Source organism: Malus domestica, chromosome 05, assembly GCF_042453785.1.
Source record: "Malus domestica chromosome 05, GDT2T_hap1".
Lineage (NCBI taxonomy): Eukaryota > Viridiplantae > Streptophyta > Magnoliopsida > Rosales > Rosaceae > Malus > Malus domestica.
Genome location: NC_091665.1, coordinates 24278159 through 24296634, shown reverse-complemented (window position 1 = coordinate 24296634; position 18476 = coordinate 24278159). Strand labels below are relative to the sequence as shown.

Sequence of the window (18476 nt, the reverse complement as noted above, 5' to 3'; positions counted from 1 at the left end):
AAAACAGTACCTCGAATACACTATAAATAATAACGACGATCATATTTAAACGAAATAATACAAAATATAAATTAAATAGCATGATGACCTATATTTTGGTTTCAAATAAAAAGAAGAAGGTCTGCAAAACAACGATAAACTCCATTAACAACGAAAATCTGGAACTCAACCTAAAAAAGTTAGGGGTAAAATCGACAAATTATAATTTATTATAGTTGAGCCATTTTTAATTGGACTACTTTAATATGGGCTTGTACTAATTGTCACGCCCCTGCCCCGAAGTATTTATTTTCAGGGATTACTTTTGTTGATAGGCCCAAAAACTTTACTTCGCAAAATTTTTAAATCATGATTCTTTATTTAAATTCCTTAACTCCCTCTCAATAGACATAAACATGAACATAATTAATTTATAAGGCATGTACCTAATCTTTCTATGAAGTCAAAATTTACTTCTAATAACTCAACTTCTTAACATGAATTAATTCTTGATTATTTAATCTTACTTGATTTATGGTTGCATCTAACATCTCATTAGATTGCCTACGTACCCTAAACAAGGATCAAGACATTCGTCGTTCACAATTCATTATTTACCAATTTCCAAACATATTCTAATAACCACCACATTCAACACTAACCTTCATAATCCAATTCATATCAAATGATTACCAATTATAGATTCAGAATATCGAAATTTTCATGAAAAATGGCAACGTCGGCTCCCTGGCCGTGCGCCGCCGCACCTGCTGCCGCTAGTGGCAGTCGGCCGCCCCAACTCGCTGGAAAATTCAACTATTTTATAAAAATTCTCAAAAATTACAGAAATGAAGGTCTCAAAGAGTAGAGGAAACTTTATACCTGTGGCCAAGTCCAATTTGACCGGGAAAAGCTTCAATTTCACTCAAACCCGTTGGAGACCCTCGAATTAGGTGTTCTTGATTCGACTCCAAAACAACTCCGACGCCCCAACCAATGAATGGGCTTTTTTCCAGGCCTTAAGGGAAGTCTAATGGTGGTCGTAATTGGAGGAAAACATTTAAGGATTTGAGGAATTTACACACGAACTCACCGCACCCACCGTGCGGGTTTCCCTATTTTTAAGGCTAAAGTCCATCAAACTTGGGTGAAATGGAGAGAGGGAAGGTCTTAGAGTGTTTCCCACGTGTTTGGGTGCTTTGGATCGCCGGAAAACCAACGGAAATACACCAGAAATGGGTAATACGGGTCGGGTATGCAGTCTACAAGGGTTGGGTATGGGTTGTAGGGCTAGGTTTAGGTACTCTACACCTCATTCCTTTCCTCTCCTTTCTCCCTCCTCTCAATGGTCTCTCTCTTCCCCTTTCTCCCCAATTGGCCACCTTTTTTTTTTCTTCCAACCGACTTCCCTTTTTCCCTATCAGCCACTTCCGTGGCCTATTTCCACCACAACACCCCAAAATCTAGAATTTTCCAAATCATGATTAAATGACTGTTTTGCCCTTACTTTTGTTTGCTTCTATTTTATTCGTTAAAATTTCGTTTGATGAACGGTTTTAGCCTACACACTCATAGAATTGAATTCTATCAAATTATGCTAAGAAGTATGACAAGATATATGAGAATAAAACACGTCCTCGTATATCTATGTTATACCACTAGGGTATTTTTTTCCTTTTCCCACGTGTCGATAAAATTTACGACGTAAATTATAATTATTTCCAGAAATAATTCCGAATTCTATTTCATAACCATAAATCGATTTATTTTCGATTTTCTCCACTTATTCATAATTATATTATCTAATTCATATCTTTTAAATTTTTCATGGTATTACATTCAACCCCCCCCAGTTAAAATAAATCTTGTCCTCGAGATTTCAACCACCAAGTTACGAAAGGAAAATTAAAACTAATTCCACTACTACTTTTATGGTGAACAAGATTATAACCTCTGTCCACGATTTTATTCAAATTATAAAAAAAAAATCAATGAAGAATTTATCGTGATTGCACCCATTGTCTCAGTTTTCCAACCACCTTCTTTGATAAGTAAAAATACCATAACTTCTAGTCACATACATTAATAGAATAAATATCGTAAATTCTAGCTGTAATTCATCAGTGGCTAAGTAAATATCACAATATCAAGCCAAACCACTAAAATTGACAAATCAGTTAGCAAAAATTTCAACCAAAATCATTGGAATTCCAACCATCATTACTCTCTACCATATTAAAATAAAGATTTGAAATTTTCATTAACTTGAAATGAAACCAAGGCTTGAAATTAACATGCATCAACCAACCAAAACACGGGTTGAACTTAAGTATGTGTTCATTTATTGCATTTGAACTTAGGGCATCCGGGATTTCACACATGGCACGCGTTTTGTTATTAACCATCTATGCAAATAATACAAAATATTTCTCTAACAAAATCCAAACAATGCACATGTAGACACAATCATATTGATTAGAGCCACAACTCTTCTTTCCACATTCAAGTTTAAACCTTCATTTCCCCAATTGCATAGTTGATTAAAATGTCAAATGTCAAACCATGACCATCATGACTAACAAAATATTAAAATTTTCTATCATAATTCGTTAATGGCAAACCAACAAATCAAATTTGACTTTATAACTTTCTCTTCCACAAACATAAAACCCAACCGGAAAACGTTAATATTAACGAACTCGAAATTTCATGCCACACTTTCAAGTCTAAAAAAATAAGCAAATCAACGAATTATAATTGTGAATATCACTCACATTCTCCTATTCCCATACACATTCATTGGCAGAATAAATATAAAAATTCTAATCATACTCATTGGCAACATAAATATTATAAATTTCCAGCCAAAACTTTATGATTGGCAAAACAGACATAAAAAATTTCAACCAAATTCATGGAAATTTTCCAATCACACTCACTGGTTAATAGAAATAAAATTAAAACTAAATTCGAAACACCACCAATATAAATTCTCATTTTATGGTTCCCTTCATTTTTCGCAATTAACTAAATTGCCCACAATAAAATTAAAACCTTTTAAATCTTCCTTTTGATTGCTTCACTCTTAACTTACCTCAAATGTAGCCACAAAATTAATAAATTAGTGACTCGCACTTCCAGAGCACTACTCACCTTCCATCATCCAAGGGAGAGAAATATATATATGTATATATCACAACTTTAACGGTCAACGAAATTAAACTTTAAATAATCATATAGTTACGAGAATATATGCTCGTCATCCGTTTTTGTTCGTAATATCAAACCCAACAACGCCAACTCAAGACCAAGGCAACCAAAATAATCAAATTTGTAATTAAAATTTTCTTCCCCATCAATTTTTCATCAATCATAAAAATTACCCATCTCACACAACTAGAAATTCATTTATATTAAATGAACTAAAATATCATTTCATAATTTCATTCATGTCCATCCTAAATAAATGGAGAAAATTTCATAATCTTTTCACCATTCCAAAAATAATGATCAACCTTAACTACAGTTTATAATTTCCTTCCCATTCGAAAAAAACACCATATCTTCCATAAAAATTCAAGTTTCCAACCAAATTATGGTGGCCATAATATTTTTAAAATTTGTAGCTATACTTATCATTGTCAAACTACTAATTCCACCACCATTTTCTTTTATCTTCATCAGTGACTAGTAGGCTGGAACAGATTGTACTATACCTGGCCAATACACATCACATGTTCTTTTTCTTTTTTTTTTCTTTTTTTTTCCTCTCACAGCCCACACAAGGAGCTTTTCTTCTAGAACATTGGGTCTTTGTGCCCATTCATTTCTCACACACACGGGCCTTTTTCACCCAATTCCACATCCACGGGCCTTTTTTCGCCCATTTCACATATCCACGGGCCTTTTTCGCCCAATTTCACATTCATGGGCCTTTTAGCCCAATTCACATATCCACAAACCTTTTTCGTTCAATTCACATATCCACAGATCTTTTGCCCAATTCACATATCCCAAGTGCTAGGTCTAATACAAATTCTCCACCTACTTACCACCACCTCACAATCACCTTAACATTCAACATTTTCATAATGCATAGCATAATATCAATTTAATTCAAGATTAATCCAAAACTTGAATCAAATGCTCATCTTCAAAGCAATAATATGAATACTATATTTTAAAATTTTCCTACTCCCACTCAATTCAATTTAAAGCATCATAATTCACAATATATGCATTCCACATAAATTTCGTCATAATCATAGAACTTACGAAATAATGCAATATCAATACAATTCATAATTCACACCCACAACCCAATAATATCTCATACTACATAACAGAATGTCAATCCAATTCATTTCACCTCATGATGATTCTCAACTATTTAGCAAATTGAACTATTTATCAAACCGAACCATTTAGCAAACTGAACTATTTATCAAACTGAACTATTTAGCAAACTGAACTATATATCAAACTGAACCACTTAGCAAACTGAACTATTTATTAAACTGAAGTAGAAAACCACACTTTTTTACCAAAACAAACTGAACTATTTATCAAAGTGAACTAGAAAACCACACTTTTTTACCAAAGCAAACTGAACTATTTATCAAACTGAAATATTTAGCAAACTGAACTATTTATCAAACTGAACCATTTAGCAAATTGAACTATTTATCAAAATTGAAGTAGAAAACCACATTTTTTTATGAAAGCAAACTGAACTATTTATCAAAGTGAACTAGAAAACCACACTTTTTTACCAAATCAAACTGAACTAGAAAACCACACTTTTTTACCAAAGCAAACTGAACTATTTATGAAACTGAAGTAGAAACCACATTTTTTTACCAAAACAAATTGAACTATTTATCAAAGTTAACTAGAAAACCACACTTTTGTATGAAAGCAAACTGAACTATTTATCAAAGTGAACTAGAAAACCACACTTTTTTACAAAACAAACTGAACTATTTATCAAACTGAACTATTTAGCAAACTCAACTATTTATCAAACTGAACCATTTAGCAAACTTAACTATTTATCAAACTGAAGTAGAAAACCAAACTCGTTCGTGAATGCATCCTAGATTTTACTATTTCCTTACATTTAAATTCTATTTACAAATGAAGCAAATTGTAAACTATTTCGTAAACACAGTTTATTAAACTTAAAAATTGTGAATTATTTTGTAAACACTATCTATTAAACTAAAACACCACCGGAATAGAATGTTGATTATATTTAAGTTATTTAAGCAAAGAAAACAACATATGAGGGCAAGAAAATACTATTTAAAGGTTATAAGAAAACGAGCAGTTATCAAAGTGAAGTAAAAATATACCATTTTGCAGAAACATTGCTATTCGAAGCATGCAAACTTACATATTACTGTAAAATCACCAAAAATATCAGAAATTTTGTGGTACGTACCTCTGTTTCTTCTCTGTTGCTTTTATTTCCCAAATTTTTTGTGTGTTTTCGTCTGGATGCAAATTAGAACTGTGAACTGGAAACATAATTCATTTTTTAGAATCTCAAACATGCAAATGCACATATTTAGTAAATTAAAGTAAGAAATCATCAAGAATATCAGAAATTATAGGTTCGTACCTGTGTTTGTCCGATTTCGATTCTGCAAACATACAGCTCGAATGTTTTTCAGTTTTTCGTCTTCAAATGTAGTTTTTGGGTTGAGAAATTCCGGATTTGATGTGTAGATTATTGTTTGAAAACTTGAATCGAACTTGAAAACACTTTGAGATCTTGACGTTTGGAGTAATGGAGGTTTCAATTTTTTGGTACGGTGTGAAGGGGTTGGTGAACATTAATGGCGTTGGGAGGGATGATGAATTTTAGTAACTTCGGCTAATGGGTCTGGGTTAGGCTCCGTTAGGGGAAATTTTGGAATATTAATTGTTATGCGGTTTGGGCTTTTTGGTGAGCCCGTGTGTTTTAGTTTTGTAGGGCCTAGGATAAAAGTTTTGTGTCCTTATGATTAAAATTTAAGCTCTTTTCATTAAATAATAGTTTAGGGTGGTTTTTCATTAAATAAAAGTTAATTCAATCCCTTTTCATTAAAGCTCCATTTTTATAACAGGGCTATGAATAGGGTCGTTATTTTTATAATTTGGGTTTTTTAATATTTAATACGTAATTCCTTAAAACAAATTATAATCCAACTGTAAATAAATGGTCCACATGTCCCATTTTAAAATGGATGAAGTGGTACTAATACAGTACCACCTAATAATTAATTTCTCTTCCAATAAGACTATAGAATGCTAATTAATGTGATTAAAAAAGGAGTCCATATTAATTGAAATGTTAAAATTCGTATTAGTGTACTAGATATATATATATATATATATATATATATATATATATATATATATATATATGTAGTACTCCTTCTCCATCCCTTAAACCCTAGCCACTTCTCGATTTTCTCACTCTCTCTTTGTATGCAACAATGGCAGAAACCAGAATGGCCCTCAAACTCAAGCAGATGCTACTCGAATTAGATAATCTCCTCCTCAAGTTTGAGAGGGTTGCAATGATCATGATGATAATCCTAGCCGATAAATTTGAATGGTCATCCATCCACGATTTCAGTCTTTCTAGTATGTATTGCTTAGAGCTCTCCCGACATCGTCGTCTTGGTATTGATGCATCACATGTAAGCACACCAGGATGAATTTAGGGTTTGCAACTTTGCATGTCTACATACGTACGTTTGGCACCATTAAATTACTAGGGTATGGAGATTGGGTTTTTGTTAATCGACTAGCTAATATTATTGATTTCATATGCAGCTACGATATTTTCGTTATTTTTTTTGGTTTGAGCGAGTGATGAGCTGGATGCTAATATTCTCCTACCGGCAGACAACCTATTGGTATACAGTTGTGGGTTTCTTTGCGACATCGACCATATGCAGGGTTTGCATCTTGAAATTCATGCCTCCAGAAGGGCAGCAAGATTTTCCGGAGAATCGCATCTTTAGCCTTAGACCTAGAGTGAGTTCTCTTGTTCATGAACTTTACAATTATATTTGTTTATATACAATACAGATACACATGCTTGCATAAGTGTTAGACATACATGTATTACATATAAAATATGTATATACATGTATTACATATAAAATATGTATATACATATATTTGTATAGATGTATACAAGTTTTCTACAAGGCTATCCCATATGCATTGTGATGATTTGAACATGCTATATTTTAGTATTCATTCAAGGATCATCTTGACAAAAAATAGTCAATTCAAAAATTGTTTGGCCATCTAAAATGGATAAACAAATACGGTTCGTTAGATAAAGTTGAATAAAAAGGTGTATAATACCATCAAATCATCAAGCATAAGTTACTGCAGTATATGTGTGTTTAGTAGAATATCCCATTGTTCTCCATAATACAAGCACTCGCATTTTTATCTTGTGTTTGGCCTGACTCATGTCGTATTACTTGTGCAGGAAACTAAGAAGAGAGAGGCGTTGGAGAAAATGGTTATAGAATTACAGATACTGCTGTTCAGGATGCAGCGGTTTGGGATCTTCTCGTTTATTTTGTTACCCAGAAATTTTGCAGGTGCCTCTGCTCCTTTATTCAGTATATCCAATGTCTTTTACTTGATATGCTTCGAGCTGCAGTTGGACATAAACCCTAGGCTACTTGTGAGTACCGAAACTAAAAATGTCTATATAACTGTGCGAAATATTTTGTTATTTACTAGGTTGTGAATCTGAATCATTGATTATAAGGTGAATCTTCTTAAGAATTTAAACTAATTATTGCCTGGAAAGATATATTCGATAGTTCAGTTTGCTTGACAAACTCATGTTCCTTGACTGTGAATCTAGAGCCAAGAGTTAGCATCGATCAAAGGGAGGAAAAATAAGCATATTATGTTACCATGTGATAAGAGATTTCTCAATATTATGTTCATAAACATCTTACGCACAGACAACATCTATATACGTATAAATATGTATATGCTCGTACATACATTACATAGATATGTGTATACCAGATATATAATACTTTTTGGTATTATTTGACGAGTAGCCTGCATTTGACTATGCAGGAGCATGACCTTCTGTTTTGGATTGAGCGACTTGCGACTGTGCTTATGTTTATGGAACCCTACAGAGGGATAATCGCATACAGTTTGTCAAGTCTTCTCTTTCTTTTTACCAACAGTTGTTACATTATTGCTCGCTTCACCAACCCAAAAAAGAGGTCAACCCACACAAAGTCAGAAGAGACATCAGGCCAGAGAATACAAAAGCTAAGGCAGCAGAACTTTAGCAACACTGCATATAAATTTGGAGTAAGTCGTGACCATTTTTCGATAATTAGACCAGTGTTGTAAAATTGTGAGAATGAATGTCCACGTGCTCTAAGTGAGGAAGACTTGAGAACAAGAGTGTAATTGTTGTTATGTGATGTTTTCAAAAGGGTAATAGTAGTGTAATTGTTGTTGTGTGATGTTTTCAAAAATGGCAATCATTTCACTTTTTGATTTGTCACGGATGTGGCTCTATGTAAAGAGCACTCTGTGTGCGATTACAATACACAGCAAAAGAAAAGAAGTGAAAGTAATAATATCAGTATCCATTCCTTCCTCTTTTTACCTGCAATCTTTTTGTGTTATAGTTACGAAATTAAACAGTGTGATATTTTGCACCCGCTTCTCTTCTATCCCTAGCAAAGGTTATCTCTCTAACTTTTGCCTATTTATAACAACCAATATAGCAATTACAATTGATATTACTATTATAAGCTACTCAAAGCTCGTCTAGTATATATAGCAATTGAATCAATTTTGTTTTCAACACGTTTAATGTTTTTCTATCTTTTGCAGGAAACTAGCACGGGTGAACAATCAAAGATAGAGAAAGCTAGAATGGAGGATTTTCCACAAACAGACAAGTTGGAAGTTGAACAAATAGCACCAAAAGAAGAAAATAACAAAAGGGTACAAGATTAACTAATCCAACAATGACATATCAATAAAATCATAAATTAGGTGTGTATTTTCAATTCGGAATTATTATTGGAACTCTAAAATAGTCTTTATGTACCCATTACTTATTGCTCTTTACAAAGGAAAAATTAAATAGAGAGGAGTTCGTGGTGACCATTTTGAAATACCAATGCTCGGACAAATATAATATCGCTATTTTATTTATCAAAATGAGTTTAGCACATTGTAGCATTTAAATAGAGAAATATAGCAATTGAATCTGTCTGTTTCTTACACGCTTGATTGTTTGCAGGAAACTAACAAGGCCGAGAAATCAGACAAAGAGATGGCAAAAGTTGGGGATGAACCAAAAGAAAATTTGGAAGTCCGAGAAGAATCACCAAAAGAAGAAAAAAGCAAATGGGAAGAGGATTTGGTGGAAGCTGATGACCAATTGAAGGAAAAGTCAGAAGTTGCAGAAGAGGAACCAAAAGAAGAAAATAACAGTTGGGAAGATGACCGGGGGGAAGCTGATGACCAATTGAAGGAAAAGTCAGAAGTTGCAGAAGAGGCACCAAAAGAACAAAATAACAGTTGGGAAGATGATTGTGGGGAAGCTGATGAGCAATTGAAAGAAAAGTTAGAAGTTGATCACCGACCAGCAGCAAAAGAAGAAGAAAATGGATGGGAAGATTGGCTTTTGCCAGAATTTGGAAGATTTGTCAACTGGGAAGATGTAAATATAGCTAATGATAACAGTAACGGGGGAGAAGAGTTGAGGCAAGCTGATGAAGCTTCTAGTTTCAATGACAACAGTAGCAAAGAGATTGAGGATAATTTGAAGGTCAAAACAGCCGAAAATGTAAGGATTGATAGTGAGGAAGTAGTTGCGGAAATTGAGGCTGAGAGATTGAAGGCTGAGAATGAAAATTTGAAGAGGGAGAAGAAAGCACTGGATGAAAAGTTGATTTCGGAGAGTCTTGTGTACGAAGATTCTCGCTGCGTGTGGGAAACACAAAATCAAAAGCTTAATGCAATGCTTCATGAAGCATATCTGGAATCCGAAGGTTTGGTTAAGGAGTTAGAGAATCACTGCAAGTTGGTGAAAGAAATGGTGACGAGGTGCGATAGTTATGAAGAAGATGGTAGGAGATGGGAGCAAGAGAAGAGAGAAATGTCGGCAAAACTTGAAGCTCTAACTGCAGCTTCTGAAAAGGATAAAAGTGTTGTGCAAAACTGCAAGGAAGATCTCAGAAAAGAATGGGAAGAAGAGAAAGCTTCACTCACTCAAAGGCTTTCTGCAGCATATTTTGCGTGCAATTACTATTATCGAGTCATAAAAAACTATGAACAAACAAATCTCAGAGCTCAAACTCCAGCTTCCGAAAAAGACCAAGACGTTGCCCAAAACTGCACAGAAGATCATCAAATAAAATGGGAAGATGAGAAAACAGCACTCACTCAACAGCTTTCGGAAGCAAATTCTCTGTGCCAATACTATTATGACGTTGCATTGCATAATGCAGAAACAGCCCTCAAGTTGGAGGAAGAGAAAAACACTCGTTTGCGTGGCTGTGAAGAAAAACACCTCAGGCTAACGCAAAGGAACGCTGATCTTGCTAAAAATCTTCAGCATGAAACTGATTCAGCTAGGCACTTCCGTAACCTTGTTTACAAGCTTGATGAGAAATGCTGGATGCTCGAGGATGAGAAAATAAATCTCACTGCAAAGCTTTGTGATGCTACTGCTTCCTCTGAACTATATCGAAGCATGCTGCATGACAAGGGCTGTTAGAAAATTTGGTTTTTGTGACGAGTACAAGTTAGGTTTTTTGCTGGTTTGTAGTTTTTGATGCAATGATATTGTTTGCTTTAGGCATTTAGCAGACAGTCATGTGGACGTTTTAGGGGATGATTGAACATTTTAAATAGAATTCTTAAAGAGCTGATTCTCTTCCGAATTTTCGTTTGTGAATTTGTGAAACACAGATGCATTCTGTTTCGGATTGAACGATACGTTAAACAGTTTTTTTTTTTTTGGTACTCTATTGCTCCAAACAAACGACATACATAGCCAGGAAACATTACAGAGACTTGCGCACAAAACCGATTGACGCAAATGGGAAATGAACAATCAATAGCGCGATGCAGGGATGTTCGAAACAACTCTGGTGTATGAAGCTTTGGTTAGCAAAGTTAAAGAACAAATGCAAGTTAAAAGATGATATCCTCAAGACAAATGAAGCTGTAACTTCATCCCATTCCAATGGCAACTTCAGGAAACAGTTGTCAGAGCGTACATAAGCGTGATTGTGATGAACTGCAAGAAACAAATTTGATTCCGATGTGACATATCAAGCCTTTCACTTGCTGCACTAACAATCACTCCGCATCCGAGTTGTTTATTAAGAAGACGCTAACACCAATAGTACTTCCCGTGTATCTTGAGCTGACAGCAATTGAGTGCTCTGTTCAGGAAATAAACATCTGGGATGGTTTCGGGTATCGAAAGTTAAGGACGACACACTCAATTGGTTACTGCTGCTGCTGAGAATCGAACCCTCACCAAAGTAAGAAGGGGATCATCAATCAGTTAGGTCTGAAGTACAGAAGAGAGCTCAAAAGTTGCACTAGATCTAACCACAGAGATCAAGGGGCTTAAAAATCAACGGCACTGAGTCGTCCACCTTCGGACAGAGGACCCGGTGCCACCTTCAAAAGACAAAGGGTAGGAATGGGAGCAGAAGAAGGAAAACAGTGATGTCAAGTTTGGTTTTGAAATAAACACATTTTGTTCTTTTCAAAACACACTCTGGTTTATGAATCTTCGGTTTGCAAAGCTAATGAAGAAATCCTTGGTTTGCAAGGTTAAAGAACGAATGCAGGTTGAAAGACGTTAATACGATACCGTCAAGACAATGAAAAAACCCATCCCCGTTACAAATCTTAATGTTGCATACGCAGCTTCAGAAAACGGTGATCAAAGCGTACTTTCGTACGATTGTGAAGAACTGCAAGAAACAAATATCTTGTATGTGATCTGTCACACCTTTCGCTTGCTGTTCCACAAAAATCACACCTCTCACTTATGCACTAACCAGACATTCATCTCAAACGTGTCGAAGAATCACAAATCGCATGTAAGACCTTTGCATACTTGCTACTGCGCATGAAGCATAGCAGGCACCAAATGCTAAAAACAAAAGCAAGCTCCAACATATAGCAAAAGACCATAAATTAATAAAACCGTTTCATATTAAGATAATATAAGAGGTCTGTAGAAATCTCGGCCCCTCTAAAGACTAAAGACCACCTAGAAGCAAAATCACTAAACAAAAAACCGTTTAAATTTTGAGTAGCCATAAAGCATTAGCTCTCCTTCCAAAAACCCCCTTGAAGCAAAATATGAACGGCCCATCTAGCTATATCGACATCCCTATCATACTATCAACATTGTTGAGAAGGGGCCCTCCTACTTACTCAAAAGCCCACTGGTTCTCCCTGCGAACCTCTTCTTCCTCCTCAGGGGTGAAATCATTCTTGATGTTGAAAGTCTTGCGGATCTCTTCAGGTGTTTTCCCCTTGATCATGTCAGCAACGGTCTGGCAGGTCAGATCAAGCAGACTCTTGATGTTCAAATAGTTTGCAGCCTGAAAATTAACAACACAAAGATAGTAGGAGCAATTATTGTAAATACCATATCCTTTAGTCAGTGCCCATTTAATGAAATTTTCAAATAGAATAATGTAGGCTTATTATTGTAAATACCATATCCTTTAGTCATTTAACATATTCACATCAGTTTAAATACAAGTTTACCAAACACTCTGGACACTATTTTTTTGTTAAAAGCACTTTTTGTTAGAAGCACTTTAAAAAATAAAAAAAAAAGGTTTACCATACACTCAACAATAGAAACAGTTTTTTTTTTTTTTAAAAAGCACAACAATACCAAACTAGCCCTAAAACTGATTAAGAATTGTAGCTGTAACAATCCCTAAAAAGGAAAATTAATGAAAAGAGTTTGAAAACTTTGAGTTTTAACGATAAGGACAAAATAAAAGGTAAAATGAATAGTACTAGGATTGACTTTTTAGTGTAAAAATGTGGTTTTTCATTAAAGTGAACAGTTTTTCGTTAAAGTTCCCTAAAATAAACAGTATGAAAAGGCTTAGGATAATATCCATTCAACAATAGAAATAGGCAAAGCAACGAAACTTTAAAATTCAAGTTCCTGAAAGCCTAAAAGAATAGGTATTGATCGAACCCGGAAGAGTACATTATAGGAACCAACCAATTTGAGTGATCATTTGCATCGAATAGGTATTGATCGAACCCGGAAGAGTACATTATAGGAACCAACCAATTTGAGTGATCATTCGCATCCAAAGGCACACCACACATACCAAAATCCATATCATACAACACATTTAGAGAATTGTGAGCTAATAAGCAATTGAGATTGCACCACAAAGTCCTATACATCACATACAGCAATTTAGAAAATTCTCCTAATTTCGCATAAATAAATCCAAAAGCAAATTCTACACTTAAATTCCAACAAGATATTCCACAGGAACCCAATTGTTTGTTCCCCAAAAAAATCCATCTTTCCAACAATTTCACGCAAATTAATCCAATAGGCAAACCCTAACCTTAAAAATTTAGCAAAACATTCAGAAATCGAAATTAAACTAAACCTATACAGAAACAAAAGAGCCCAAATTTTACAAATCGAACAAACAAATAATAACAAAGATTTGGGATCAAGATACTCACCAAGATCAGGTCAAAGAGAACATTCTGATCAGCCTTGATCTCGTTGACGAAGTCATCGTCAAACTTCTTGAGAGTGCTCTCGTCGCCAATCTTGCCGAAGTCGGTGCTGTCGCCGTCCGTGCGACCCTCGACATGCTTCCGGCAGTACTCGATGACCTTGGCGAGGATGTGGCTGGTCACGTTGGGGAGAGGGATCGCATTGTCTGCGCAGTCATCCTCCACCATGTGCTTGATGGTCTGCGACTCCATAGCAACCGCCTCGTCGACCTCGAACGCCTCGCCGTCGGAGCTCTTCAGGGTGATCATCTTCTTCTCTGCGGCCATCGCGGTCTAGGGTTTCGTAAGGATTGAGAACTCGAGAGCGGGATTTTAGGGTTTCAAAGTTGAATTGTCAATTGTGAAAAGGACGGGAATTGGGGAGGTTTTATAGGGCGCAGTAGGTGTTGCACACGGAACTACTTTGTTTATTTATTTTATTTTTATTTTTTTTTTGGATAAATTCGAATAGCGATTTGGACGGTCTTCACTCATTAAATGCGGAGACGTGACGTTGTGTTTTAGAAGGAAATTTTTATGGGAGACAGATTGTTTGCCTCCTGTTTGGGTGCCCTACAACATCACTATTTCTATTCAATGGTTAATTACTGTAATATAATTCATTCCGTTCAATTGGCGCCATTTAAGTGATTATCTTCTTTTCTCCACATCAATTACATAGGATGTTAGAGTTTTACTCTAAAGTCAATTTAATTTATAAAAATTAAAAATGAGTATTATAAGATTTGAATAATATGGGATGTGTAGAAAATATAAGGTGTATGTTGAGAATGTGGGGTGTGAGGGTATTTTGGAAAATTATGTGGGATGTAGTAAGATAATTTTTAATTGGAAAAACAAATGTGAGGTATATTAAGTATGTGAGATTTATTCAACAATATGTGGGGTGTTAATATAATAAGCCTTTTTATATTTTCTTTTTTATTAAATTCTAGTCATTCTCATTCGCGTTTTTGTGAAGGTTAATGTCAGGGAGACTAAATTTGGAGATTAAATTTACAAACTAAATGATGTGTTACTGTTGACCCCAAAAGCTACCAAGCCTACGTGGCGCGCAGGCCGAGTAACTAATAAGCTAACTAAGTCATTCGGTTGATGTGGGGCGTGCCAACTCATCGGCCGAACTCGGCCGAGGATAAAATATGTTGATGTTTGCGTTGGGTGCGCTGCTTACTTCTTGATCTTGCAACTGCGGCCGGGGAAGGAACAAATCTCAGCCTTTGGGTTCTAGAGCTTGAAGACAAGGCTACTAGTTCTGCGAAGTTCACAAATCGTCAGCGTCAGATTCGATCACAGTGATTATATTCGTAAGAGTATAAGCACGCCAAATCGACACCAAAGTATAGGGGTACAGATACTCAAAACAAATATATGTCTTGATGGTGAATGTGGTTCGGCTGTCAGAATGCTGAACTCGAAAGCTTACTAGTATCCAATCATAAAACAACTTGGCGTTCAATGTGCCAAGCCCAGTAATTCGTAACATCTCACTTCGCCGAGAAGGTTAATGAGATGACATCTGCCAATAAGGATTCGAAAATCTTTCTCGACCGAGACTTAGATAGATAACCAATCGGCCTCGACGCAGTGCTGTTTATCCAAACTGAAGGTGCTTCGAGATTGACTGATTTTGCGGCTCCAGTGCTGTTTATCCAAACTGAAGATGTCGCTGGTTGCCTTCACAGTGCTGTTTATCCAAACTGAAGATGCGTTGCAAAAAAGGAAAATAAAAATCTCAAGGTTGTTTAGAGGTTTCGCGTAAAGTGAGAGTTTGTGCAGGGCAGTTTGTGTGTTGAATTGGAGGGGGCTTTGATCGATGTCCTCCCTCTTCTATTTATAGTAGACAACCTCCATTGAATCACAATCATTCTTGGATTATAACTTCTTTCCCCGATCCAACTTTATCTCGGCCAGTCTTACTCCTACTAGGACTTTGAACTCAACTCGTTATCAGGCCGTATTCAATTTCAAACTCCAACGTCCCTATCTTGTCGAAACTCCTTCTTGTAATAAGACTCACTCACATCCCACAGACTCCCAATGGGATACGACCATCTTTGACTACGCGACCCATGAGCTAGATAACCCCCAATGACTCCTAAGCACGGCTTCTAGGCCGAGAACAATTATAAACTCGGCCCAAACCAATATTTTTGGACCCAAACATTCCCCCTTCGCTTTTGAGGTCGTCGACCCGTACTCCTTGGTTCGAGCCTCGACCTTAAAGAAGTGAAATCGTCCTAAAGACAATCATTAAATCCTCTTGAGAAATACCACCATGCGCATTTATGAGACATAACCCTACGATCTCGATTTCCCAACTGTTTTGCCACATGTCAGCCCCCTGGTTAACCTAGCAGCCTATCAATCATGATCCTCGAAAACATGTGACCGCCAAAACATCTTTCTCGCACTAAACCTGCCGCAACACGCCATCGTGAGTCCTCAAACCGTGAAAACCTCGATCTTTTCACCTTAATCTCTAAGCATGTATAATGATTAGTAACTCTCTCGCTCGATTCTACCTTTGATTTTGAAAATCAAACGTTTGACCTTCCGTCCCAAATGCCTATACAAATAGGTTGATGTCATTGTCGAAAAACATTAAACACTACTTGAAAAATTTAGGTACACCGAACCCAACCTAAGTAAACCCGAACCCGATTAAACCCGAGCCCGAATGAACCCTATTAAAACCCAACCCGAACCCAAACTTGAATTGTAAAAGTTGGGTTAGGATTGGGTTAACCTTCCAACCCGCCCAAATTGCACCCTTAAATAGCATTGATCTAAGTTTTATCCGATAGAGAACATGGTTTGTGTTAATTTTACATATATAAAATAAATGGATAAACGGTTACCCGTTTATAACCACGGTTGATACCCATAACCACCCATTTAAATTTTACTGGTAAACGGTTATACCCATAACCGTTTATTTATCTAAATGGTTACCTATAACCATAACTGTGAAGTTTAAATGGGCGGGTAACCGATGGTATTTTACCCATCCCTACAGCTGAGTGACCTTTGAATAACATCCAACGGGTCTGAGCTCTTACTCTCTCACACCACCGTATTCCGTTCTCTTCACAAGGCACATATTAACATCAGGACCACATTAAAATCAATCTTCTTATTCTCCCACACTTTATATAACCAATCCTTCATAGGGTCCATAAAGTGCAGTACCATACCCAACCCCACCGGAGTAGTAAACCACACCGCTCAGGAGGAATAACAGTCACGAAAAACATGTTGGGCTGTCTCTTGGGGAGCATCACACTTAGAACACACTGTCTCAAGACGAACTCCAAGTCTTTGAAGGATCACTAGTGTTGGGAGCATATCAGTACACATTATCCACCCTAGATTTTTCATCTTATGAGGCACATTTGCCTTCCAAATGGCTTACCACATCCCCGTATAACCATTCCATATGCTCGACGAAGAAGAAGCTTGTAGAGCCGAGGCGCTCCACTCCGCTTAGCCAACTTATATGCACTTTTAACGGAGAATAGTCATTTTTTGTCGTAATGCCACATTAGCCTATCCTCTGGCCGTTGTAGACTGATTGGTATTGCACAAATATAATTGGGGGGGTGTGCTATCCACACACCCCATTTTACTTATTACACATCCTTTGTTAATTTCTATCCGTTGATTTTCTTCAATTCATCCGATCTGACGGCCTAAAATTAGAAGGGTGTGTGAAAAGTAAAATAGGGTGTGTGAATATCACACCCCTATAATGGACCTCCTCATTAGAGAACAATTAGTGTAACGCCTCAACCTCTCAAGACATAGACTCAACATCTATCAAGGCCTTAACCAACAACCCTTCAAGATGTGGTGGGATCGATGACAACACCTGAAAAGTTGAAAGCCTAGGCAGCCACCTATCTCCCTACACTCGCACCTATTCCCCAATACCAATGGCCCATCAAGACCTTTGCTCCAACACCCATCTAGCTCGCAGAATGCTCTTCTATGCATAGGATGAGTGAGGGAGGGCATCGACATTCCAAAAATTATCGTTCGGGTAATACTTAGCCTTCAACACTCTTCCCACAAGAGAGTCAAGGTTGTGTAGAAGTCTTCATCCTTGTTTAGCAAGAAGCGCTAAGTTAAAAGCATATAAATCACGGAAATCCGACCTATTTTCACTCTTTGGCTGACACATCTTCTCTTAAGACATCCAATGGATCTTTTGAGTCTCCACATTGCTACTCCACCAAAATGGGGCCATCAAATATTGCAGTTCCTCACAGAAAGTCTTGGGGAGCAAAAAAATCTACATAGCATATGCAGGGAGTGCTTGAGTAACCACCTTAATCAAGAACACCCTATCCGTACTACTCAATAACTTACCCTTCTAACCATGTAGCCTCTGCGTGACATTCTCTCTTTGATAAAAGAGAATGTCTGTTTCTTATTCTTCCCTACAAAGGTTGGAAGACCCAAATACCTCTCATGCCTCTCGACACACTGTACTCCTAAAAAAGAAGTTAACTGGACATGTAAATGCATGGCAATGTTCGTACTAAACGCAATGTTACTCTTAGCAAAATTAATGGCTTGGCCTAAGGCCTGAGAATAAACATACAATACATGTTGAATGACACTACAATCCTCCATTGTGGCCGAGGCAAAAAAGAAACTATCATCTG

At 36.5% G+C, this 18476-nt stretch overlaps 2 protein-coding genes and 1 long non-coding RNA gene across 3 annotated transcripts; 2 read left to right on the top strand and 1 right to left on the bottom strand.

Annotated features, from left to right (window-relative positions):
* Positions 1-6416: 6416 nt before the first annotated feature.
* On the top strand, positions 6417-10919 carry LOC139196457 (uncharacterized). The gene is made up of 6 exons (XM_070822419.1): positions 6417-6668; positions 6805-7008; positions 7478-7678; positions 8089-8334; positions 8869-8982; positions 9284-10919. Exons 1-6 carry the CDS (start codon positions 6462-6464, stop codon positions 10763-10765), a joined length of 2454 nt encoding a protein of 817 aa, XP_070678520.1. The 5' UTR covers positions 6417-6461; the 3' UTR covers positions 10766-10919.
* Positions 10920-12191: 1272 nt separating this feature from the next.
* LOC139195706 (uncharacterized) lies at positions 12192-14139 on the top strand. Its single transcript, XR_011580542.1, has 2 exons — positions 12192-13224; positions 13294-14139. It is a non-coding gene; the product is annotated as an uncharacterized lncRNA (long non-coding RNA).
* Positions 12208-14278, bottom strand: LOC103436223 (SKP1-like protein 1A). Its single transcript, XM_008374646.4, has 2 exons — positions 13750-14278; positions 12208-12620 (listed from the first exon to the last, which is right to left on the bottom strand). Exons 1-2 carry the CDS (start codon positions 14071-14073, stop codon positions 12447-12449), a joined length of 498 nt encoding a protein of 165 aa, XP_008372868.3. The 5' UTR covers positions 14074-14278; the 3' UTR covers positions 12208-12446.
* Between the last annotated feature and the right edge of the window lie 4198 nt (positions 14279-18476).